The sequence below is a fragment of the Heterodontus francisci genome, chromosome 17 (assembly GCF_036365525.1).
Source record: "Heterodontus francisci isolate sHetFra1 chromosome 17, sHetFra1.hap1, whole genome shotgun sequence".
Taxonomy (NCBI): Eukaryota; Metazoa; Chordata; class Chondrichthyes; order Heterodontiformes; family Heterodontidae; genus Heterodontus; species Heterodontus francisci.
The window spans coordinates 74052057-74078668 of record NC_090387.1 but is presented as its reverse complement, the minus strand read 5'-3'; the positions used below and the strand labels follow the sequence as shown (position 1 = coordinate 74078668).

Sequence of the window (26612 nt, the reverse complement as noted above, 5' to 3'; positions counted from 1 at the left end):
TACCCAAAGGTTAGTGCTGAGACCACTGTTTTTTCTGCTATCATTACAAGCAAATGAGGAGGGGACACAAGGCTTCCCTCTTGTCCTTCCTCTGTTTTGACCGCAGCAGGGTTTATTCCTTTTTAAATAGTGGATGTGTTTACCACTTCAGTGAGCATTTTACCTTTTACCTTGGCTGTGATCATAAAAGAACCAATTGGACAGGTTTTCTTCAGTTTAAACAGGAAGTGAGTTTATTATACTTAAAAAGCTAAACCCGATCTGAATAAAATAACGCTACACTTTCATGCATACACACATAAACATACACACACACAAATAGATTACAGAATGCTGTGAAATAGATTTGTGTTTGATTAGAGTCCAGAACAAATAAAACTAATACACAGTCTGTGGTCTAGTAGCTTTAGTGGTCTTCCTGTTGAATTTGTGGTCCTGAAGTTCTGTGTTGATAGTTTTTCTTGGAGACAGTTGAGCAGAGGGTTTCCTTCTTTGTCTTGGATCTGGCAGCCAACAGCTTCTGGCTTCTGCACATAATGTGTCACTGGCTTGTCTGCTTGTGCAAGGGAAACTCTCCTCTTTCACAGAGATGGACAGGCAGTCATATGACTGTCACAGTGTATTCTCTGCAACCTTCTAATGAGTTTCAAGTTTAGGAATTTCCATCTCTCAAACATCATGGTGCCAATGTTTTCCCCTGGAGGGATTTTCCCTTTCAATGTTAATGTCTCAAGATGTCTTTGAATGTCTTGCTACTGAAAGCAATCTCAAGTAGCTCAATCAATAGGGCAAGCCATTGTTTTTGGGTACAGGCTAATCAGACATATGTCTCCACTTTTAATGCCTTGAAATGTGCAACATTTCCAAATGCAAATGAAAGCAGCCATTTTTAGCTGCGGCAAAATCTTTGTAAAGGTTGTCTGTAATATTCCAGCTTTCCTCCTATTTTTTAGTTTAATGTAAGTTTCCAACGATGAATTAAAATGCTTCATTATCCTGACAGCTATATATAAATGACTTGGATCTTAGAATACAGAGTAAATTTTCAAAATTTGCCAATGACATCAAACTTGGAGCTGTGGCAGACAGTAAGGATGATATAAATCTTCTGCAACAGGACATAGATAGGCTAGCAGAATGGGCAGACAAGTGGCAAATGGAAATTAACACTGATAAGTGTGAGGTGATGCATTTTGGTAGAAGGAATAGGGAGAGACAATATAGACTAAATGGCACTTCTAAAGAATGTGCAGGAACAGAGAAACGCAGGGGTGCACATGCATCGATCTTTGAAGGTGGCAGGATATATTGAGAGAGTGGTTAGCAAAGCATATGGGATCATGGGCATCATAAATAGAGGCACAGAGTACAAAAAGCAGGGACATTATGCTGAACCTTTATAAAGCTCTGGTTAGGCCTCAAAAGGAGTATTGCATCCAATTCTAGTCACCACACTTTAGGAAGGATGTGACAGTCCTTGAAAGAGTGCAGAGGAGATTTACTAGAACATTTCCAAGGATAGGGGATTTTAGCTACAAGGTTAGGTTGGAAAAGCTGTGGTTGTTGTCCTTGGAGCAAATGAGATTCAGGGGAGATTTGATAGTGGTGAACAAGATTATGACAGGTTTAGATATGTCAGACAAGGAAAAACTTTTCCCATTAACGAATGGTACAAGGTCTAGGGGCACAGATTTATGGTTTTGTGCAAGAGATGCAGGGGGAATGTGAGGAAGAACTTTTTTTTTTACACAGTGGGTGGTAATGACCTGGAACTCACTGCCCATGAGGGTGGTGGAAGCAGAGACAATCAATGATTTCAAAAGGAAATTGGATGGGCACTTGAAGGAAATAAACCTGCAAGGCTACAAATATCAAGTAGGGCAGTGGGACAGACTGGATTGCTCTGCAAACAGCAGGCATGGACTCGATGGGCTAAATGGCCTCCTTCTGTGCCATATATGACTCTACCCCGTGGGCTGGGTTGCTTTCCCTGTGACCTGAAGAGTGTTTCAGGATTCTTGCTCTACCACCAGGAAGTCTCCCTCTTCCTTTGTTAACAGATGAGTGATTAGCGCGTTCCAGCAACATTGGATATTTATTGGGTGCTCCCTCCATGAACTGGAGAAAATGTTTATACAGCATTGTGTATGTGCTACCTTGGCAATTATGAAACTCTTGTCTCAGATACACAAGTTCCTAAACTTGTACAGTATCACAGATGGATCCATGCATAAATAGCTTGAGAACCTCCTTTCTCCACACATTTGGCACGTTTCTGCTTTTGGACCAGTCTTGTTTAGTGGGATAATTTCTAAAATCACACTAGGTGGTCCTGGCATTGCATTGCTACCCAGCAGATAAAAAAAAGCTCTTCCTGATCTCATCTCCGTTGTGTGTCATATAGATTGAAATTTGGCGCACTGAGGTAGTCAAAAGAAAGGCTGCTAAAGATCTTGCCAAAATCCAGCTTTGGATTTAGCAATGGATAGCACTCCAATCCAGCCCACAAGAAGGAAAAGTAGCACTTTCTCCTTCCGATTACAGTTTAGCACAATGCTATTTGAAACAAAAGAATAAATTGTGGATAACTAAAGTATAAACCATGATCATGATATGCCTTGCAACCAGGTCCACAGGAAGTTTTTTTATTTCATTCTTTGGATGTGGGTGTCATTAACAAGACCAGCATTTATTGCCCTCGAGAAGGTGGTGGTGAGCCACCATCTTGAACTGCTGCAGTCCTTCTGGTGAACATGCACCCACAGAGCTGTTAGGTAGAGTGTTCCAGGATTTTGACCCAATGACGATTAAGGAACAGCGATATATTTCCAAGTCAGGATGGTGTTTGATTTGGAGGTGGTGGTGTTCCCATGTACATGCTGCCCTTGTCCTTCCAGGTGGTGGAGGTCATGGGTTTGGGAGGTGCTATCAAAAAAAGACTTGGCGAGTTGCTGCAGTACATCCTGCAGCTAGTATCCATTGCAGCCACATTGCACCAGTAGTGGTTAAGATCGTGGATGGTTTACAGATCAAGGGCACTGAAAGGAAAGGGGAAATTCAGCAGGCATTCTGAAGCATCTGCAGTATCAAACAGGGTGATTGAGAGATATTGGCAGTGTCTTTTATTTAAGTGGCTGTTATCTGGTCCCTATGTATACCAGTCAACATTAGGTCCAGTTGGAACTGAAGTTAAACAAACTTGGACTGAAAGTAATGATCAAAAGGTCACAGGATTTAGGTAGAATTTTTTAAAGGAACATTTTGAGCAACAGGAAATTCTCCCTCTCTGTGAATGGTTTCAGCTAGGAGACAGTATAAGTGTTACAACAGAAAGAGCAAATGTAATATAAATAAGTTGAAGGGCAATAGGAAGAGCTTACGGCAGATAAAAGGGAGGTTACAGGTAATGAAAAAGAGGAACAAAAGGGAAAGGTACTGAGGGAGTACAAAAGCGTCAGGCTTAAAGTGTTTATGAATATAGGAAGTATGAACTGGAGGAACTAATTTGAATGGAGGGACAAATTGTGGACTTGCTGGAAACTTGACTTTTAGGGAAGGCTGGGAACCAAGTAATCGGTGTTAAGAAATAACCATATTGGAAATACATCCATAGGCTACCAAATAATGGGAAAGGATGAGATTTGTAAGCAATTTATAGAGGGTTGCAATCATAATGGGGAGAGGTTTCTACAAGGCATCTAACATTGATTAACTCAGTGCGTTGTATGTCCAACAAGGAGGACGTAGTGCCATATTGGATACTGGGTAACAAAACATAAAAAGCAGACTGAGGGTAGGAGAGTAGGAATAAAGAGACTGCATGCTTTCAGGATGTGGCAAGTGATCTGCACTGAGGCTTCAGCTTTCCATATATATCAAAAGCAGATGAAGAAGGAGTTTTATATCCAAGTTTGCAGATGACATTAAGTTAGGAGGCACAGTGAGCTGTGACTTTGTAAATTGGTCACTTGAACTGGAAAAAGGTTGAGAGGTGACATGATTGCTGCTTTTAGGATTCTAAAGGGATAGATAATGTACACCATAACTAACTTTTTCACCTTGTCCAGACAGTGGAACCAAAGGACACAGAGGCTGTACTTGAAGGGGAGGTGGAATTCAAAACTAATTTGTGGAAACAATATTTCATTCAATAAGTGGTCAATCTATGGAACAGGCTCCCTGTTCCTAGGGAGATGGTGGAAGCAGTTATCATGAATCATTCAAATGCAAATTAGATTTCTTGCAGAAATTAACACGTGAATACAGTATGAAAAATATGTGTTGTGTGGTGTGGTAAGTATAGCATATTTGGGAGAGGAAAGCTAATTTTGGAACTATGGTTCCAAAACCACTGGGGTTTTCCTTCCATCATTTCCAGGTCTATTGTACATAGATAATTGATAGATTGATTGGTCAACACTTCCATTATCAACGTATTCTGTGATTAGCAGGATGGTAGGAGGTAAATGAGATGGGCTGTGGCATTTTTTTCATCCAGCAATTCCAATATGTAGATGGAAAAAGGAAGTTACGTCCCCAACCCCTTCCTTTCCCCAACCCCCGCCCCTTCCCCTCCCTTGTCGTCGTCCTCCCCCTCTGCCCCTCCCCAATACACCACCCCTCCCTCTCCCCCAGCCCCTCCCCTCTCTCCCTCCCCCAGCCCTTACCCTCTCTCTAACCCCCAGCCCTTACCCTCTCTCCCCCCGTCTCTCCCTCTGCTCCTCCCCTCCCTTTTTGAATAAAAGTGTTACATTGGCTATTTTCCAATCCAAGGGAATAGGGGTGTAACATTTGCAATCTCCAGGCCACTCCTATATCAAAGCAGGATTGGAAGACTATGGCCAGAACCTCTTATCTTCACCCTTAATTCCCCCAGCAACGTACAATGAATCCCATCGGGACTGGGTGACTTTTCTACTTTGAGGGTTGCTAACCTTTTAAGTACCTCCTCTATTTTTATCCTATCCAATTTCTCTACTACCTCCTCCTTACTGTGACATTGGGAGCATCCTCTTGTTGAATTCCTTCTTGGGAGATGTGAGCATTTCCGGCAAGGCCAGCATTTATTGCCCATCTTTAAAGTGAAGACAGATGCAGAGTACTCATTTAGCACTTCAGCCATGCACTCTGTCTCCAATATATGATCTTTTTGCTCCCGCATAGACAATGCATCCTGGGTGAACTGAAATTCTCAAGACTGGAATTGACAGATATTTGTTAGGTAAGGGTATCAATGGATATAATCAAAGGTGGGTAAAAGGGATTGAGGTGAATTCAAATTATGATCAACCATACTGTCAGGTCATCAGTTACCGGTTACCAAAAGCAAGATCATAGCAGAAACATTTACTTTCAACAGTATGTACAGTCCCCTCTTTGTATATAATTTACAAGTTACAAAATGTAGTTACAGCTCCTGCACTTGGTAACTTCACAATACAGTTTTTGCAGCAGAAATGGAGCAGCAATAATAACATTTAAATAGTGACAGATGATAATGATGTAGTCATTAAGTGGATTCTTACTGAATGGAGTGTATCCCATTGTACTGAAAGCAACAGAAGCATAAGTGTGAAGAGGCATCTCATAAGTGTGCAGATCTAAAAATAAAAATACTGAGTAGATAAATGATCAAAATGCTTAGCTTGTAGGGTTGCCAACCCTCCAGGAATTAAAAGCTTCATCCCCAGGACACTGGTGTGAGCAACCAGAGAGAAAAATCATAGGGCATTGAAGAAAATTGTGACTTTTTTTCTGTTTTCCTTGAACACTTCTGTTTATTCGTTTCTGATAATATTAGAGAGAGAGAAAAAAAGCTGGTTGACAGTCAAGTGCCATCTAATCAGGTAAGGAGGAATCTGTTCAGCTTCTAATTGAGGGAATGGGGTAGGCCATGAGGATGGGCATACTGGGTGATCAACAGCAGGGCTGTGGGAAGCAGGACAATAGGAGCCTCTAGGGCATGTAATGAAACCGCAAGGAATAAGTATAACCTTGGTTGGCAACCATAATAGTTTTGGAATGGCCCGCACAAGATGGCATTAGACCCATGACCCTTGAGAAGCAGGCCTGCTGCTTACTCAACTAGCCAAGGGATTAAAAAGAATAACATATTAATTAGTTTCTAAGGTTATTAAAACAGAAAAGCACTGCCACTTGGCTGGTCATTGAAGAAACTGAAATGTCCAAGTACAGACCACAGAAAGCTCTTCGCCACAGTTCCGTTGCTGGTTTGTGTTATCATTGTGGACTGCTACAAAGAGGGAGAAATGATCGGCAAACAAAAAGCTTGGTAAAAACAAACTAACCCCCGACCCTGCCATTTCAGGACTCCTCAAACAGCACATTTCTCCTCAACCCCCTATCATTACTGGAACGGCCAGATTACTACCTTGTCTTCCTGTACAGTGGATTCTTCCCCTATTAAATAGCAGAATCAGCATAGACCTAGTTCAGCCTATGATTTCAGTTTTTGGCTACAGTTTTTAGCTAATTCAGCACCAAATATACCAAGGCAAGTAGTGTCCCAAAGACACAACTGCTAATGCCTCAACTGATCTTTTCTCTTTACACTATGGATTTTTCATGACTTACATGATCTGCAGTCAGGCAAAGTTTAACTTCTTCTCCCAGAATCAATGCACACAAAAAAAATGCATTTTTTAAGTTTATACTTTGTGCTTCAGCAAGTAGCATCAGGAAATCAAGCTGTATAAAAACCAGAAGGCTGGAGGCCTTGGGCAATGGAGGGGTTCAGAGGCCATTATGCATGAGGCCATGAATAGTAGTGGTTCAGAAGTCACAGTGCAGGAAGCCTAGGGTAGTGGTTAATCAGATACCACTGTGTGTGAGGCCAGTGGAGTATCAACCATCATTGCGCAGATAGCCAGGGACAGTGGGGTTCTAGGACAGTGAGGGCTCAGATTTCACTGTGCAAGGTGAGGATCAGGGACAGTGGGAGTTCAGAGGTCACTGTGTGGGGGAAAGGGGGGGCGGGGGGGAGAAGGTTCAGAGACCATATTTATTTTGCCACTTGATTCACCACACAGTAGAAATAGGGTGGTTTCATCAAGCAATGCAGCAAGGTGTTCATTTCATACAAATACAATACTGGGTTTTAATTATGCAGTATAAACTCTGGACTTTAGCTGACCTAATGCAAGTACCGAAACAGGAAGCAGGTGGGAAAGCAATGTAAACCAAAAAACAACATGTACTAATATCTGTATGCCTGTACTACTGGGAATGCCATAAATACTTTCAATTGATCAGTTCTTTCGTGGGTCGCAGGACTAGTGAATTATATGATCCATGAGCGTAGCTTTAACCTGGCTACTGTGCAGGATTATTGCGGGTAAGGTCCTTGAATCCAGTTATGAAGAATCCGCTATTCATTTTACTGTCAACATTAATGAATTGAGTTTAGTTAGAAATGTCAGTCTTACAGACATGGCCCCAGTGTAGAGCTGGAAACCTGCTGCTCTGCTCAGAAATAGGCTCTGTGCTTCCTTAGGGTACAAGAACTTCAGACTATATGTGCAGTAACTTTCATTAAACTGCAATTGAGAATAAACAGAAAACACTGCTTCTCCCAGAAACAGCCTGAAGAATGTCTGCTACTGCAGATGAAATACCTGGATTTGGAATCCAATATCCATAGCACTGGCTAACACACTCCCAGTTACTGTTAAAAACCTGAAGAAAGTACATTTGGAGCTGTGTATCTCTTCCAAAATCAAGCAAGTCCTGTCTCCAGTAATGGTGGTAAAGGGCTTGGTTAGATTACAAGTCAGCACTATGGTTACAACCTCTGTTCATACCTTAGTTCAATCCCACCAACTAGTCAGTTGCCTGGCAATTATTTCACTTCTGACAGTAGCTGCCAACTTAGCAAGAGGACCCATCAAATTACCATACAATGAAAATTGGCAATGCATTCGGTGTGGTCAATCCATTCAAGAACTGCCCTATTGAATGCATATTATTTTGTGAACTTTGTGCTCAAGATGAGGGATGTTACTGCTAAGGAATCAATCATTTTCCATTCTGAGCATGCACTGTCACTATCAAGCAGTCCCGGATTAAGTACTGCAAGGTTAGAAAAAGAGAGTAAAGCTCCCTCTATTCTGTCCCAGTAATGTGCCTCAGCCTAGGACTCCCTAATGCACGAGTGTAACATTCCTTTCAATTTCCCCACACCACCCATTCTGCAGCATATTGAGTGACATTCCCAATTTAGCGCCAAATTCAAGGCAGTTTTACACTCTGGGCCCATGCCCACCCAGCAATGGAATCTAGACAGCCAAACCTCATTTCAAGTAGGATGCTTAAAGCAAGTGGACGGAGGAGTCAGTCTGGGGTGGATATTTATCCAGCTTCCACAAGTGAAGTCAACGTTTAACCCACAGTACCTCTGTTGAATTTAATTATTACTGTCCAACTTGTGGAAGTCAAGTCAAACACCACACAAGCAGTGTGGAAATCTATCAGCAGCAAACCGTGCAAACAGGAAAAGAACTGCACAAACCACTGAGCGAGTAATACTTCTGTTAAGCAAAGACCTGCCTTACCAACCACAGCTTTGTTGATTGTGGTCATTTCAAGTCAGTGCTTGTGTTAGTTGTGAAATATATTCATTCATACGTGACAACTATGTAGGATTACCACTGACAACTGGACAGTGATCATTGCAAACTGGACAGTGATCCTTGCTAACAATGAAACAAATCCCCATTTTAGTTCATTTTTTTTTAAAATGCTTTCGTAAATAAACCTTACTTTTGAATTTGGCCATTCCCATTCATGATTACTTTGTGGGGACTAGGTGCAACCCATGTTCTCTCCACTCTTGAAAGCAGAGTCCAAATGATTTGAAAGTCTGAAGATTTGTCCTAGTGCCCCTAAGAATAAAACTCCAGTCTCAAAGTTCTCCCACAAATTAAAGTTTTCACATCTCTGTTCAATTAAGAACAGAGAGACAGAACATTCTGGAACACGAAGGCCTCTTATTACTAGCAGTGGTGGTAGGCTTCTTTCAGAATGTACTCTCGAGCAGGCAATGGCAGCCACAGCCCGTGGGGCACACTTCCTGGGTCCGGAACCACTCCATCATGTGACTGGTATGGCCACCATGCCCACAGGTGAGACAGAAGTTGGCAGATCCCCGGACAGCAACATGGCAGATGGCACATTGGAAGGTGAAGCCTTTGCAAATAGCACACTGTGTCCCTCGTACCTCACTGCGGCAATGACAGCAGTACACCCCAAATTCTGAAGGAGAAAGCAGAAAAAAATTAAACTGTACCTCTAATATTGTGCAAAGCAGCCCATTATTGTACAAATATTTCTGGCTTAAACTCAGTTTAAAGCTGCATCTTCCAGCAAATAGAACAAATGAAATCAACATGATCAATCCATGTAATCATTTCTTTTCAGTAATTAATATCTTTAGTCCACCATCACTCCCTGTATTAAGTAGCATTCTCCTTACACCAGCAAAACACTGAAATGTCCTTCCAAGAGCTTTCCCCCAACATCTTCATCCTGAGCCTACAACATTGAGAGTTTCTACTAGTGGACACAGTCTCATATAAACTGCAACCTGCACCCTTATACAGTGTGCTGTGGGTGGGACTCTCACTTTCACTTAATTACAGAGTTGTGCGCAGCAAATTACAGCCAATTCCCTCTATTTATTCAGAAAATACCACATGGCCAGACTGTAACTTTCAGCCTACAACGCAGACTTACCTACAAGTAAGGTAATCACACAGAAGTAAAAAGACACAGCAAGAAACTGAATCTGCATTACCTGACTTGTACAATACTTAAAACTTTTTAAAATAAAAGAGGCTTAAACGCCATGTTATTTTCATTAACTTCCAACTGTGTCTCTAATAGACGGTACATAGGGAATTAATTTCTTCGGAAAGTGGTTAGCTTCTGGAGGTTGAGACACTGTGAGCAGTAACCTGGGGACCACTGGGCTGCCCCTCAACGACATTTCTATCCCTGATATTAATGCAGGCTCATTTGGTGTTTAAATAAATTCTCAGTTGCCAGGTAATTAAGAGATTAACTATTCCCCATGCTTAAATGGATAAGGCATTAGCAGTGGTCACCTGGCTATATAATGATGCATTTGCTTTTGATTCATCTTAGAACAAAGCTCCCTTAATGGCCCAATATTTGAAATAGTTAATTTTCTCTATTCCCCATTCCACCTCACAATGCTTTTTAATTTCGAAGCAGAAAGACCCTGCTACCAAACATGCTTCATTCTAACGAGTTTCATTATAGGAAGTGACACCGAGAACAAAGGCCCACCAGCTCTCAATGAAACTGGATATTTCTGGACCGTTGTGCATACTAGCCCCTATCACAGAGGCAAAGGATCTATTGTTATGACCAAGGCGGGCAAAAAAGGTAACAGGGGAAAATGGATTTTAGTTTACAGCTGTTTCATAGGAATAAAAGGAATAAAATAATTCAGCTAGTCACGTTTTGGTAGGAAATGTTTTGGTTGGGTGAGGTGTCCCAGAGTCAAATAGTCGGATGCCACTCAATGTCTCTCCAGGCAAGGTTGATTAATAGTCTGTAATGGGTAGGCGTTCAAGGCAATTAGACTACAGCAGGCATCACATAGATCTTTCAGCAGGGGTGTAGTTTAGGACTCACAGCAGCAGTGTAGCAGTAGAAGTTTTGTTTGGCTTCCAGGATTTCCCAAAACACAGGAGGCAACAGGATCCACAGTGGATGCAGGAATTCTTCAAGACAGGAGGCAATAGGAATCTACCACCTTTCAAATACAGCATTTCTTTTCAAGAGATGCAAGTCTCCTTTACAGAAAGAGGTCTTTTTGTGGGTCTTCCACCTTGATCTCCAGGCAGGTCAAAAATTAAATTTCAAATGCCTGCTCTTTGTCCAACTCATTGTTTTTGTTTTAAAAAAGGGTCCAAAGTGAAAATAAACCTTCCTGTGACTATCGCATGACCAAACACAGAGTCTCCACTGTCATTCAAAGTGTTGCTCTGAGGTCAAACCCCCGGCTGGCTTCCTTGAAATGGCTGCTTTCCTATTCGTGTATACAAAGTCAACATCCAAAAATTTCAGCTATTTGCAGGTGTCCATGTCCACTGAAAATCCTTTTCAAGTTTTTTTTAAAAACACACAGAATTCTAAGATTTCAGTACAAAAATAAAACCATTATAACACTATGATGTATCAGTTCCAGCTAGCTGAAGCTGATTTTTATTCTATCTAAAATCTTATGAAAATATTAAATGAGAACCTTCCCCTATTTGAAGGAGGATGTAAATTCAGTTGCCAACTCACCCATCTGGTGCAGTCAGTAGGAGGGCATGTGCCCAGGTTATTCAGCAGCAAACTTGCTCTCCAAATCACAGCACCGAGTTCCAAAGAGGTAGCTTTCAATAACCCAAACATTTATTCACAAACTTATTTTAGATAAGAACAGGAATGGGCCATTCCGGCCCTCGAGCTTGTTCCGCCAACCAATTAGATCATGTCTGATCTGTGCCTCAACTCTATTTACCTACCTTTGCTCCATACCCTTTGATGCCCTTACCTAACAAACAACTGTCGATCTCAGTTTTGGAAATTTCAATTGACCCAACATCCACAGCCTTTGGGGCAGTGGTGGTGTTGGGGGGGTGAAATTCCAGATTCCACTACATTTTGCCTTGAGGCGAGAGGAAATTTAGAAAGTTAATAAGAAAGGACAAGGCAATAGTGCAGGGTAGCGATACTGGTAATGATTACCAGGGCATGACAGGAAGGGACAGATTGTACAAACCTGAGTGCACCAGCAAATAAGGTAAGAGTAGGGAAAAAGGTTAAGACAAAATTAAAGGCTCTTTATCTGAATGCTCGCAGCATTCATAATAAGATGGATGAATTGATACCACAATTAGAAATAAATGGATATGACATGATAGCCAATACAGAGACATGGTTGCAAGGTGATCAAGGCTGGGAACTGAATATTCAAGTGTGGTTCACATTTCGAAAAGAGAGGAAAAGAGGAAAAGGCGTGGGGTAGCTCTGTTAATAAAGGATGAGATCAGTACAAAGGTGAGAAATGATCTTGGCTCCGAAGATCAAGACGTAGAATCAGTTTGGGTGGAGAGGAGAAATAGCAAAGGAATGTCACTGGTGGAAGTAATTTATAGGCCCCCTAACAGTAGCTATACCATAGGACAAAACAAGAACAAAAAAAAATAGTGGTGGCTTGTAGGAAAGGTACTGCAATAATCGTGGGCAATTCTAATCTTCATATTGATTGATCAAATCAATTGGCAAAAGTAGCCTGGAGGATGAGTTCATGGAGAATATGAAGGGCAGTTTCTTACAACAGTACATTCTGGAACCAACCTAAGATCAGGCTATTTCAGACCTGATAATATGTACTGAAACAGGAATAATAAATTACCTCATAGTAAAGGATCCTCGAGGCAAGAGTGACCATAACATGATAAACTGAATATCAAATTCTGAGGGTGAGAAGTTTGGGCCTAAAACTGGTGTCTTAAACTTAAATAAAGGCAATTACAATGGTATGAAGGCAGGGATGGCTAAAGTGGACTAGGAAAATAAGTTAAAAGGAAAGACGGTAGAGAAGCAGTCGCAGACATTTATGGAGATATTTCCTAACTCTCAACAAAGATATATTCCATTTAGAATGAAAGCCTCTATGAGAAGGATGCACCATCCGTGGCTAACTAAGGAAGTTAAGGATGGTATCAAATTGAAAGAAAAGGCATACAATGCTGAAAAGATTAGTGGCAGGCCAGAAGATTGGGGAAATTTTAGAAACTAGCAGAGGATGATGAAAAAAAAAGGGAGAAATTAGAGTACTAGAGTAAACTAGCAAGAAATATAAAAACAGTCAGTAAAAGCTTCTACAAATATATAAAAAGGAAGGGAGTAGCTAAAGTAAGCTTTAGTCCCTTAGAGGATGAGACTGGTAATTAATAATAGGAAACAAGGAAATGGCAGAGACTTTGAACAAGTATTTTGTATGCCTTCACAGTAGAAGACACAAAAAATATCCCAAGGATAGTAGAAATTCAAAAGGGAGGGAGGAACTTAAAACAATCACTATCACGAGAGAAAAAGTACTAAGAAAACTAATGGGACTAAAGGGTGACAAGTCCACTGGATCTGATGGCCTGCATCCTAGGGTCTTAAAAGAAGTGGCTGCAGAGATAGAGGATGTATTGGTTGCAATCTTCCAACATTTCCTAGATTCTGGAAAGATCCCAACGATTGGGAAACCACAAATGTCACACCTCTATTCAAGAAAGGAGGGGGGGGCACAGAAATCAAGAAACTATAGGCGAGTTAGCCTAACATTTGGCATTGGGAAAATATTAGATTCCATTATTAAGGAAGTCGTGGCAGGACATTTAGAAAATCATAATGCAATCAGGCAGAGTCAACATGGTTTTATGAAAGGGAAATTGTGTTTGACAAATTTATTAGAGTTCTTTGAGAATGTAACAAGCAGGGTGGATAAAGGGGAGCCAGCAGATGTAGTGTATTTAGATTTCCAAAAGGCATTTGATGAGGTTCTACATAAAAGGTTACTTACTGCACAAGTTAACAGCTCATGGTGTTGGGGGTAATACATGAGCATGGATAGAGGATTGGCTAACTAATAGGGAACAGCGTTGGGATAATGGGGCATTTTCAGATTGGTAAACTGTAACTAGTAGAGTGCCACAGGGATCAGTGCTGGGATCTTAATTATTTACAATCTATATTAATAACATAGATGAAGGGACTGAGTGTATTGTAGCCAAATTTGCTGACGATGCAAAGATAGGCAGGAAAGCAAATTGCGAGGAGGACACAAAGTGCCTGTAAAGAGATGTAGATGGTTAAGTGAGTGGGCAAAAAATTGGCAGATGCAGTATCATGTCGGAAAATGTGAGGTTGTCCGCTTTGGCAGGAAGAATAGAAAAGCAGATTATTTATATGGAGAGGGACTGCAGAATGCTGTGGTATAGAGGCATCTGGGTGTCCTCGTACATGAATCATAAAAAGTTAGCATGCAGGTACAGCAAATAGTTAGGAAGGCAGATGGAATGTTGGCATTTATTGCAAGGGGGATGGTGTATAAAAGGGAAGGTTTGCTACAACTATACAGGGCATTGGTGAAACTGTACCTAGAGTACTGTGTACAGATTTGGTCTCCTTACTTAAGTGGGGGGATATACTTGCATTGGAGACAGTTCAGAGAAGATTCACGAGGCTGATTCCTGGGATGAAGGGGTTGTTTTATGAGGAAAGGTTGAGCAGGTTGGGCCTATACTCATTAGAGTTTAGAAGAATGAGAGGTGATCAAATTAAAACACAAGATTCTGAGGGGGCTTGACAGGGTAGATGCTGAGAGGATGTTTCCCCTCACGGGGTAATCTAAAAGTAGGGGGGCACAGTTTCAAAATAAGGGATCTCCTTTTTAAGGCAGAGATGAGGAGCAATTTCTTCTCTCAGATGGCTGCTAATCTTTGGAATTCTCTTCCCCAGAGAGCAGTGGAGGCTGGATTATTGAATATATTCAAGGCTGAGTTGGACAGATTTTTGATCTACAAGGGAGTAGAGGGTTATGGGAGGGGAGGGTGGGGAGGCAGGAAAGTGGAGTTCAGGCCACAATCCAATTAGTCATGATCTTATCAAATGGCAGAGCAGGCTCGAGGGGCTGACTGGCCTACTCCTACTTCTTATGTATGATCTTATGAAAAGTGCTTCCTGATTTCAGTCGCAAATGACCTAGCTCAAATTTTAACATTGTGCTTTTTTGTTCTGGATTCCTCCAACAGAGGAAAAGCTTTCTTGTATCTATAACATCAAACTCATTCATCGACCTAGAATTACTTCTGTGAACACAACTCAGGAGATTAGAGCTGAAAATGCTCCCACTTCACTGATGTCAAGTTATGCTCAAATTTCTTGTTAGAGTCCAACCCAACATAAAAATGGCCATAGGTCAGAGTAAGCAATCGGGGCCCAAGGAAAATACTAAATTCACACCATATATTCCTTCTTTAGGTATGAAAATTAAAGATTCAACTGACTCAACTATCATAGATGCACATTAAACACTGGAGGGTAAAAATACATCTATGATAGCATAAAATGGGCAATATTGGATTGGCCGCCCATTATATACAGTGTCTGATATTCAATTCCACTGCAGTCAATGGATCTGAACATCAAGCACTGCATACAATGGCAAGCAGATGCAATATCCACCATTTTGTGCCACCGCCACAGGCGATTTTCTACCCCAAGGTATTTAAGAACCTGCAACTGGGGAAGCTTTTACATTTTTAATGCGACTTCTACCCTATGCCATAAAAATGCATTAAAAGAAACAGAAAATACAGAGCAATTCTCAGGGTAGTTCTCTTTAAAACTCAAAAATGCAATAGAAATCTGGTGTTAATTTTAAGAGAGCCTCTGAGCAAGCAAAATGACAGGAAAATTGGACACGAGGACACGACCAGTTTTATAGGTGGAGGTGGGGGGTTGGGTCGAAGAACTGATGGAATTTTGACGAGATTTAGGCGTTCTGCAGTTCCGCAAGCATCTCACTATTCCCAAAATTCTGAGATCTCTTAGGCTGTATATTTGATTTGCATGCACAAATACGCAAGGAATTTAAGGCCAACATTTTGAACACCTGAATTAGATCACCCCTCCACTCTCTTACTCAAGGAACTTCAACCAGCTTTATACAACCTGTCCTTATAATTTAACTCTATAAGCACTGGTATCATTTTGGTGAATCTGCTCTGCACCCCTTCCAAGGCCAATATGTTGTTTCTGAGGTGCGGTTCTACCGCAGATGGGGTCTGTCCAAGGCTCCGTACAACTGAAGTGTAACTTCCTCCTTTGTATTGCAGCACCCTTGAATTAAAGGCTACCATTCCATTAGCCTATTTGATATTTTTAATACCTGCTCTTAGTGATTTCTATACTTGGATACCCAAATCCCTTTGCTCCTCCACAGTTCCTATTCTCTCCTCACAAAGAATTTGGCACATTGTCATTATGATTTAGACAGCTGACCCTTCGTAGAATAACTCATTTAACTTCAACACACCCGAGCCATAACGAACAAGCAATATCACTAGCGCACTGGCCACACACAGTAAAATCAAACGGGTATTGGGTACTAAAGCATCACCAGTTTGAGATTCTGGTACATCCATTGCACCAACAGGCATAAACCCAGACCAAAATGAGGCTAATGTTTTACATGCTGTACTTACCAATCCCCTTATGAGGGTCTGGAGGGCAGGAGACAAACTTCAACACCTCTGCTCGCTTCTCTCGAAGGCCCCAGCGATACAGGATTTCCCCATAACACTTCTTAAAGTCGTCATATTGCAGCATGTTGGCTGGGTCAAGTAGCCTGGAGATTGAGGAAAGGGAGGCTAAATCACAGATTCAGAAACTATGCAAATAATATTATCTTGACATGAGAAATCAGACAGATTTTCAATTCAGTGAAATGCTTTGGTTACACTCCCTCAGTTTCTCTTTTCCCAATTGAATCTTCCCGAGTTATGTATTTCATGCATCATCTGATAGGATGAAAGACCTGCTCTGCAAATGACATCAGCCAGTGGAGATTGCACAAGCACGGGAGCGGAGAGGAAGGGAGCGGACCTGTGGGGAGAACGCCGAGAGTGGAGCCTATAAATCCAACCTGAGGATCGAGCACCAGTCTCTTACCTTCCAGGAGCGGAGCGGAGCTCTTCCAGCGCACTGGAGTTTTGAAAAAAAAAGTCAACTGTGATGTCAGAGGAGAGCTGCAAGGTGGTTGGTTGGTGAGTAGCAGCTGTTAGAGCATTTAAATATCTTTTAAAAAAGGGGAAAGTTTTTTTTTGTTGAAAAAAACCTCTGATAAGGTGAGTACTACCAAAGTTTTATTTTTAAGGACTTTAGATTGGAGTGGGTAGAACAAGGGCCCTAGTGTAATTAGTTTTTTTAAATTAAAGTAGTTACTAAGTAATCGAAAGGTAAGTCATGGCAGCAGAGCTCAGCCCCGTGATATGCTCCTCCTGCGCTATGTGGGAAAACAGGGACGCTTCCAGTGTCCCCAACGACCATGTGTGCAGGAAGGGTATCCATCTGCAGCTACTGGCTACCCGCATTACGAAGCTGGAGCTGCGGGTGGATTCATTGTGGAGCATCTGCGATGCTGAGGAAGTCGTGGATAGCACGTTTAGTGAGGTGCTCACACCGCAGGTAATGGCTGCACAGGCAGAAAAAGGATGGGTGACCACCAGACGGAGTAGTAGACACAGGCAGGTAGTACAGGAGTCCCCAGTGGCCATCCCCCTCTCTAACAGACATACCGCTTTGGATACTGTTGGGGTGGGGGGGTGGAGGATGACCTCCCAGGGGAAAGCAGCAACAGCCAAGTTCATGGCGCCACAGAGGGCTCTGCTGCACAGCAGGGGAGGAAAAGGAGTGGAAGAGCTGGAGTGATTGGGGATTCTATTGTAAGGGGTGCAGATAGGCGTTTCTGTGGCCACAAATGAGACTCCAGGATAGTATGTTGCCTCCCTGGTGCTAGGGTCAAGGATGTCTCGGAGCGGCTGCAGGACATTCTGAAAGGGGAGGGTGAGCAGCCAGAGGTCGTGGTCCACATTGGTACTAATGACATAGGCAGGAAGAGAGATGAGGTCCTGCAAAGTGAATGTAGGGAGTTAGGCAGAAAGTTAAAAAGCAGGACCTCGAGGGTTGTAATCTCAGGATTACTCTCTGTGCTACATGCTAGGAATAGGAGGATATGGCAAATGAATGCGTGGCTGAAGAGCTGGTGTAGGCGGGAGGGCCTCAGCTACTTGGATCATTGGGATCTCTTCTGGTGCAGAGGTGACCTGTACAAGAAGGACAGGTTGCATCTGAACTGGAAGGGGACCAATATCCTTGCGGGGAGGTTTGCTAGTATTACTCGGGAGGGTTTAAACTAGTCTTGCAGTGGGGTGGGACCGAAAGTAGTAGTCTCTCCAATGAGATAGTTGAGGCAAATGTAGAGGTTAAAGCAAGCAAGTCCAGTAGGCAGACCGGGTAGGGGCAGGACAGGGAGTGTGGAACGTCTGGCAGGTTAAACTGCATGTACTTTAATGCAAGAAGTCTTACAGGTAAGGCAGATGAACTCAGAGCATGGATCGGTACATGGGATTGTGATTTTTTTTTTTATAGAGATACAGCACTGAAACATGCCCTTCGGCCCACCGAGTCTGTGCCGACCATCAACCACCCATTTATACTAATCCTACACTCATTCCATATTCCTACCACATCCCCACCTGTCCCGATATTTCCCTACCACCTACCTACACTAGGGGCAATTTATAATGGTCAATTTACCGATCAACCTGCAAGTCTTTGGCCTGTGGGAGGAAACCCACGCAGACACAGGGAGAACTTGCAAACTCCGCACAGGCAGTACCCAGAATTGAACCCGGGTCGCTGGAGCTGTGAGGCTGCGGTGCTAACCACTGCGCCACTGTGCCGCCCTAGCTGTTACGGAAACGTGGTTGAGGGATGGGCAGGACTGGCAGCTCAATGTTTCGGGGTACCGATGCTTCCAGCGTGACAGAGGTGGAGGTAAGAGAGGAGGGGGAGTTGCACGACTGATTAGGGAGAACATCACGGCAGTACTTAGCGAGGGTATCCCGGGAGGGGGGGGGGGGGACGTCCAGCGAGGCCATATGGGTAGAACTTAGAAATAAGAAAGGGGTGATCACTTTGATGGGATTATACTATAGGCCCCCCAATAGTCAGAGGGAATTGGAGGAGCATATATGTAGGGAAATCACAGATAGGTGTAGGAATTATAGGGTTGTAATAGTGGTGATTTTAACTTCCCTAATATTGACTGGGGCTGCCTTAGTGCTAAGGGATCAGATGGGAAAGAATTTATTAAGTGTGTCCAGGATAGTTTTCTGAAGCAGTATGTGGATGGCCCTACTAGAGAAGGGGCTACACTCGACCTCCTCTTAGGAAATGAGGCTGGGCAGGTGGTTGATTTGTCAGTGGGGGAGCACTTTGGGACCAGTGACCATAACTCTATTAGCTTCAAGATAGTAATGGAAAAGGATAGGACTGGTCCTCAGGTTGAAGTCCTAATTGGGGGAAGGCTAATTTCTATGGCATCAGACAGGAGCTCTCAAAAGTTGAATGGGAGGCTGCTTACAGGTAAAGGGACGTCTGGCAAGTGGGAGGCTTTTAAAAGTGAGATAGGAAGAGTTCAGGGCTGGCATGTTCCTGTTAGATGGAAGGGCAAGGCTGGCAAGTTTAGGGAACCTTGGTTGACGAGGGATATTGGGGGTCAGGTCAGGACAAAGAAGGAAGCATATGTCAGATATAGGCAACTGGAATCAAGCAAGTCCCTCGAGGAGTATAGGGGATGTAGGACTACACTGGAGGAAATTAGGAGGGCGAAAAGGGGCCATGAGATTTCCCTGGCAGATAAGATAAAGGAGAATCCTAAAAGATTCTATAAGTATATTAAGAGTAAAAGGGTAGCTGGGGAGAGAGTAGGTCCCCTTAAGGATCAGTGTGGTAATCTATGTGTGGAGCCACGGGAAATGGGCGAGGTCTTAAATTAATACATCTCGTCTGTATTTACCGTGGAGAAGGTCATGGAAGCTAGTGAGTTCAAGGGAGGGAACAGCAATATCCTGGAGCATATCAACATTACAAAGGAGGTGGTGTTGGAGGTTTTGAAGCGCATTAAGGTGGATAAATCCCCAGCGCCTGACCAGATGTATCCTAGGATGCTATGGGAAGCAAGGGAGGAGATTGCTGGGGCCCTGGCAGAGATTTTTGTATCATTGTTAGCCACGGGTGAGGTACCGGAAGACTGGAGGATAGCTAATGTGCCTTTATTTAAGAAGGGCAGCAAGGATAAGCCAGGGAACTACAGGCCGGTGAGCCTTACATCAGTGGTGGGAAAGTTATTGGAAGGGATTCTGAGAGACAGGATTTATATGCATTTGGAAAGGCAAGGTCTGATTAGGGATAGTCAGCATGGCTTTGTGCATGGGAAATCATGTCTCACGATTCTGATTCAGTTTTTCGAGGAGGTGACCAAGAGGATTGACGAGAGCAGGGCGATGGACGTCGTCAACATGGACTTTAGAAAGGCCTTTGACAAGGTCCGGCATAGTAGGCTGGTACAGATGGTTCGAACACAAGGGATCCAGGGTGAGCTAGCCCTGGGCAGAGGGTGGCAGTGGAGGGTTGTTTTTCAGACTGGAGGCCGGTGACCAGTGGTGTGCCACAGGGATCGGTGCTGGGCCCTCTGTTGTTTGTCATATATATTAATGACTTGGATGTGAATGTAGGGGGCATGATTAGTAAGTTTGCAGATGAAACCAAAATTGGTGGTATAGTGGACAGTGAAGAAGGTTGTCTAAGGTTACAACAGGATATAGATAAACTGGGAAAGTGGGCAAAGGATTGTCAAATGGAATTTAACACAGACAAGTAGGTAGGTAAACTCTTGAACCACTTCCAGAGCGTGGTCGCCAATATTGCTGGATGGAGCATTTCTCACGTCCTGTCCCATGATGTTCGTTTTCTTGAGGATGATGGTTAGGCCAAATTCATTGCAGGCAGCCGCAAACCTGTCCATGAGTCTCTGCAGACACTCTTCAGTGTGAGATGTTAATGCAGCATCAGCAGCAAAGAGGAGTTCCCCGATGAGGACTTTCCGTACTTTGGTCTTCGCTCTTAGATGGGCAAGGTTAAACAACCAATCTGGTGGCAACCAGATCTTGTGTGGAGGAAAATTCCTTCTTCTGAAGACATGAACGCATATGAGAGCAGCAGGGAGAAGAAGATCCCAAACAGTGTAGGTGCGAGAACACAGCCCTGTTTCATGCCACTCAGGATAGGAAAGGGGTCTGATGAGGCGCTGTTATGCTGAATTGTGCCTTTCATATTGTCATGGAATGAGGTGATGATACTTAGTAGCTTTGGTGGACATCCAAGTACTCTGAAGAGACCACGTCTGCTGACGAGGTCAAAGGCTTTGGTGAGATCAATGAAAGCAACGGAGATGGGCATCTGTTGTTCACGGCATTTTTCCTGTAGCTGGCGAAGGGAGAACAGCATGGATCTCTCTGCTCGAAAGCCACACTGTGCCTCAGGGTAGAAGCGCTCAGCCAGCTTCTGGAGCCTGTTTAAAGCGACTCGAGCGAAGACTTTCCCCACTATGCCGAGCAGGGAGATTCCACGGTAGTTGTTGCAGTCACCCTTGTTCTTATAGAGGGTGATGATATTGGCACCGCGCATGTCCTGTGGTACTGCTCCCTCATCCCAGCACGGGCAAAGCAATTCGTGCAGTGCTGAAAGTAGAGCAGGCTTGGCATTCTTGATGATTTCAGGGGTAATGCCGTCCTTCCCAGGGGCTTTTCCGCTGGCTAGAGAAGCAATGGCATCACTGAGTTCCGATTTTGTTGGCTGTACGTCCAGCTCGTCCATGACTGGCAGAGACTGGGCTGCATTGAGGGTGGTCTCAGTGACAACATTTTCCTTGGAGTACAGTTCTAGGTAGTGCTCCACCCAGCGGTCCATTTGCTTGCGTTGGTCAGTGATTGTGTCCCCTGATTTAGATTTGAGGGGGGCGATCTTCTTGATGGTTGGCCCAAAAGCTCTCTTAATGCCATCACAAATTCCTCTGATATTTCCGGTGGCAGAGGCCAGCTGAATATGACTGCATAGGTGTTGCCAGTAGTCATTTGCGCAGCGCCTGGCTGTTCTTTGTGCAGCGCTTCTGGCTGTTTTAAGTGCTACGGATGTTAACTCGCTGGGGGCTTTCTTGTAGTTCAGCAGTGCAATGTGCTTAGCGGCTATGACAGGTTCCAGCTTTTCAAAGTGAGATTGAAACCAGTCTACATTCCGCTTCACACGTTTGCCATAGGTGGTCATTGCTGAGTCATCGATGGCATCTCTGATGTGGGCCCACTCGGTTTCTGCATCCCCTGTAGAAGTGGTCTGAAGGGCTTTTTCAAGTGAATTTAGAAACTTATGTAAGAGCTGTGGATGAGAGATTCTGCTAGTGTTGATGAGCGGGCGGCCCTTCTGCTTGGAGTGATGCAGCTTCTTTGGTTTGAGTCTAACTTTGCTGCGCACCAAGGAGTGGTCGGTGTCGCAGTCCGCACTGTGGAAGCTGCGTGTGATTTGAACGCCGTTTAAAGAGGCTCACCTTGTGACGATGAGGTCCAGCTGGTGCCAACGACGTGATCTTGGGTGCCTCCAAGAAACCTGGTGACAGGGTTTAGTGTGAAAGAACGAGTTGGTGATGCAGAGGTTATGATAGGTACACAACTCAAGCAATCTCTGTCCATTCTCATTCATCCTTCCAATGCCATAGCGCCCAAGGCAGGGGTAGGCGGTGGCGTAGTGCTATTATCACTGGACTAGTAACCCAGAGACCCAGGGTATTTCTCTGGGGACATGGGTTCGAATCCCACCACAGCAGAAGGTGGAATTTGAATTTAATTAATAAATCTGGAATTAAAAGCTAGTCTAATGATGGCCATGAAACCACTGTCGATTGTTGTAAAAATCCATTTGGTTCACTAATGCCCTTTAGGGAAGTAAATCTTCTGTCCATACCGGGTCTGGCCGACATGTGACTCCAGACCCATAGCAATGTGGTTAACTCTTACATGCCCTCTGAAATGGCCTAGCAAGCCACTCAGTTGTATCTAACCGCTACAAAGTCTATAAAAAAGAAGGAATCCGGACGGACCACCCGGCATCGACCTATGCACCGGAAACGACAACCGCAAACCCAGCCCCGTCGACCCTGCAAAGTCCTCCTTACTAACATCTGGGGGCTTGTGCCAAAGTTGGGAGAGGTGTCCCACAGACTCGTCAAGCAACAGCCTGACATAGTCATACTCACGGAATCATACCTTACAATGTACCAGACACTCCCATCACCATCACCGGGTATGTCCTGTCCCACCGGCAGGACAAACTCATCAGGGGTGGTGGCACAGTGGTATACAATAGGGAGTGAGTTGCCCTGGGAGTCCTCAACATCGACTCCGGACCCCATGAAGTCTCATGGCATCAGGTCAAACATGGGCAAGGTAACCTCCTACTGATTACCACCTACTGCCCTCCCTCAGCTGATGACTCAGTACTCCTCCATGTTGAACACCACTTGAAGGAAGCTCTGAGGGTGGCAAGGGCACAAAATGTACTCTGGGTGGGGGACTTCAATGTCCATCACCAAGAGTGGCTCGGTAGCACCGCTACTGACCGAGTCCTAAAGGACATAGCTGCTAGACTGGGTCTGCGGCAGGTGGTGGGGGAACCAACACGAGGGAACAACATACTCGACCTCGTCCTCACCAATCTGCCTGCTGCAGATGCTTCTGTCCATGACAGTATTGGTAGGAGTGACCACCGCACAGTCCCTGTGGAGACGAAATCCCGCCTTCACATTGAGGATACCATCCACCATGTTGTGTGGCACTATCACCGTGCTAAATGGGATAGATTTTGAACAGATTTAGCAATGCAAAACTGGGCATCCATGAGGTGCTGTGGGCCATCAGCAGCAGCAGAATTGTACTCAACCACAATCTGTAACCTCATGGCCCGGCATATCCCTCACTCTATCATTACCATCAAGCCGGGAGACCAATCCTGGTTCAATGAAGAGAGTGCAGGAGGGCATGCCAGGAGCAGAACCAGGCATACCTCAAAATGAGGTGTCAACCTGGTGAAGTTACAACCCAGGACTACTTGCATGCCAAACTGCGTAAGCAGCATGCGATAGACAGAGCAAAGCGATCCCATAACTAACGGATCAGATCTAAGGTCTGCAGTCCTGCCACATCCAGCTGTGAATGGTGGTGGACAATTAAACAACTAACTGGAGGAGGTGGCTCCACAAATATCCCCATCCTCAATGATGGAGGAGCCCAGCACATCAGTGCAAAAGATAAGGCTGAAGCATTTTCAACAATCTTCAGCCAGAAGTGCCGAGTTGATAATCCATCTCGGCCTCCTCCTGAAGTCCCCAGCATCACAGATGCCAGACTGCAGCCAATTCGATTCACTCCACTTGATATCAAGCAATGACTGAAGGCACTGGATACTGCAAAGGCTCTGACAATATTCCGGCAATAGGATTGAAGACCTGTGCTCCAGAACTTACTGTGCCCCTAGCCAAGCTGTTCCAGTACAGCTACAACATTGGCATCTACCCAGCAATGTGAAAAATTGCCCAGGTATGTTCTGTACACAAAAAGCAGGACAGGTCCAACCTGGCCAATTACCGCCCCATCAGTCTACTCTCAATCATCAGTAAAGTGATGGAAGGTGTCATCAACAGTGCCATCAAGCAGCACTTGCTTAGCAATAACCTGCACAGTGACGCTCAGTTTGGGTTCCGCCAGGGCCACTCAGACATCAAGGCAGCATTTGACCGAGTATGGCATCCAGGAGCCCGAGCAAACCTGAGGTCAATGGGAATCAGGGGGAAAACCCTCCACTGGCTGGAGTCATACCTAGTGCAAAGAAAGATGGTTGTGGTTGTTGGAGGTCTATCATCTGAGCTCCAGGACATCACTGCAGGAGTTCCTCAGGGTAGTGTCTTAGGCCCAACCATCTTCAGCTGCTTCATAAATAACCTTCCTTCAATCATAAGGTCAGAAGTGGGGATGTTCGCTGATGATTGCACAATATTCAGCACCATTCGTAACTACTCAGATACTGAAGCAGTCCGTGTAGAAATACAGCAAGACCTGGACAATATCCAGGCTTGGGCTGATAAGTGGCAAGTAACATTCGTGCCACACGAGTGCCAGGTAATGACCATCTCTAACAAGAGAGAATCTAACCATCTCCCCTTGACATTCAATGGCATTACCATCGCTGAATCCCCCACTATCAACATCTTAGGGGCTACCATTGAGCAGAAACTGAACTGGAGTAGCCATATAAATACCGTGGCTACAAGAGCAGGTCAGAGGCTAGGAATCCTGAGGCGTGTAACTCACCTCCTGACTCCCCAAAGCCTGTCCACCATCTACAAGGCACAAGTCAGGAGTGTGATGGAATACTCTCCACTTGCCTGGATGGGTGCAGCTCCAACAACACTCAAGAAGCTCGACACCATCCAGGACAAAGCAGCCCGCTTGATTGGCACACCATCTACAAACATTCACTCCCTCCACCACCGACGCAAAGTAGCAGGAGTGTGTATCATCTACAAGATGTGGCACAGTGGCTAGCACCGCAGCCTCAGAGCTCCAGCGACCCGGGTTCAATTCTGGGTACTGCCTGTGTGGAGTTTGCAAGTTCTCCCTGTGTCTGCGTGGGTTTTCGCCGGGTGCTCCAGTTTCCTCCCACCACCAAAAGACTTGCAGGTTGATAGGTAAATTGACCATTATAAATTGCCCCTAGTATAGGTAGGTGGTAGGGGAATATAAGAACAGGTGGGGATGTGGAAGGAATATGGGATTAGTATAAATGGGTGGTTGATGGTCGGCACAGACTCGGTGGGCCGAAGGGCCTGTTTCAGTGCTGTATCCCTAAATAAATAAAATAAAACTTTAATAAAAAGATGCACTGCAGCAATGCACCAAGGCTCCTTCAACAGCACCTTCCAAACCCGCGACCTCTACCAACTAGAAGGACAAGGGCAGCGAATACATGGGAACACCACCACCTGCAAGTTCCCCTCCAAGTCACACACCATCCTGACTTGGAACTATATCGCCGTTCCTTCACTGTCGCTGGGTCAAAATCCTGGAACTCCCTTCCTCACAGCACTGTGGGTCTACCTACCCCAAATGGACAGCAGCGGTTCAAGAAGGCAGCTCACCACCACCTTCTCAAGGGCAATTAGGGATGGACAATAAATTCTTGCATAGCCAGTGACGCCCACATCCCATGAATGAATAGAAAAAAAAAAGGATGGCCATGAGTAATGGTCGGCCCCAACCCTGGCATTAAAATCCCCCAGCAGGAACAGGTGTTCAGTATTGGGAATGCTACTAATATTCTGGAGTTCCTCGTAGAATTGGTCTTTAGCTTCAGGTGAGGAGCAGAGTGTCGGAGCATAGATGCTGAGTGGGTGGACTGGACCAGAGGCGGTGAACAGTTGGATGGACAGTATGCGTTCCGAGCCATTTGAAGGTGGCTCTATCATGCTGAGCAAAGAGTTTCTGATGGCGAAGCCCACTCCATGCTGTATTGGTTCTTCAGGATCCCCACCTTTTCAGAAGATGGTGTAGTCTTGCTCTCATAGAGATCCGCTCGCAGGGAGGCGTGTCTCCTGAAGTGCTGCAATGTCCACATTGAGTCTACTGAGCTCGTTATTAATGATGGCGGTCTTCCGACAATCGTTGATTTGTGTAAGGTCTTCCAACAGGCCAGGACACATAGTTCTGACATTCCAGCTTGCAAAACGAAAGGCTGGTACCTTCTTTCCTTTTTTTGTCGTGCTGTTTGGTGCGGTGTTACAGTCCATTTGTCGGGCAATGACCCTGAGCTTCAAGCACCCATTGAAGCAGGTGGACTGTGGCGGGACAGAA

The 26612-nt window shown here is 44.4% G+C and overlaps 1 protein-coding gene across 2 annotated transcripts in view; it reads right to left on the bottom strand.

Annotated features, from left to right (window-relative positions):
* Window positions 1–5327: 5327 nt before the first annotated feature.
* wdr59 (WD repeat domain 59) overlaps window positions 5328–26612 on the bottom strand; it is a 115369-nt gene continuing 94084 nt past the window's right edge. For both annotated transcript variants that reach the window (XM_068049673.1, XM_068049674.1), the window contains 2 exons: window positions 16299–16441; window positions 5328–9270 (listed from right to left, as the gene is read on the bottom strand). In XM_068049673.1, coding sequence (XP_067905774.1) covers window positions 9035–9270; window positions 16299–16441 — 379 coding nt within the window. In that variant the 3' untranslated portion in view covers window positions 5328–9034. The remainder of the gene's footprint in view (window positions 9271–16298; window positions 16442–26612) is intronic.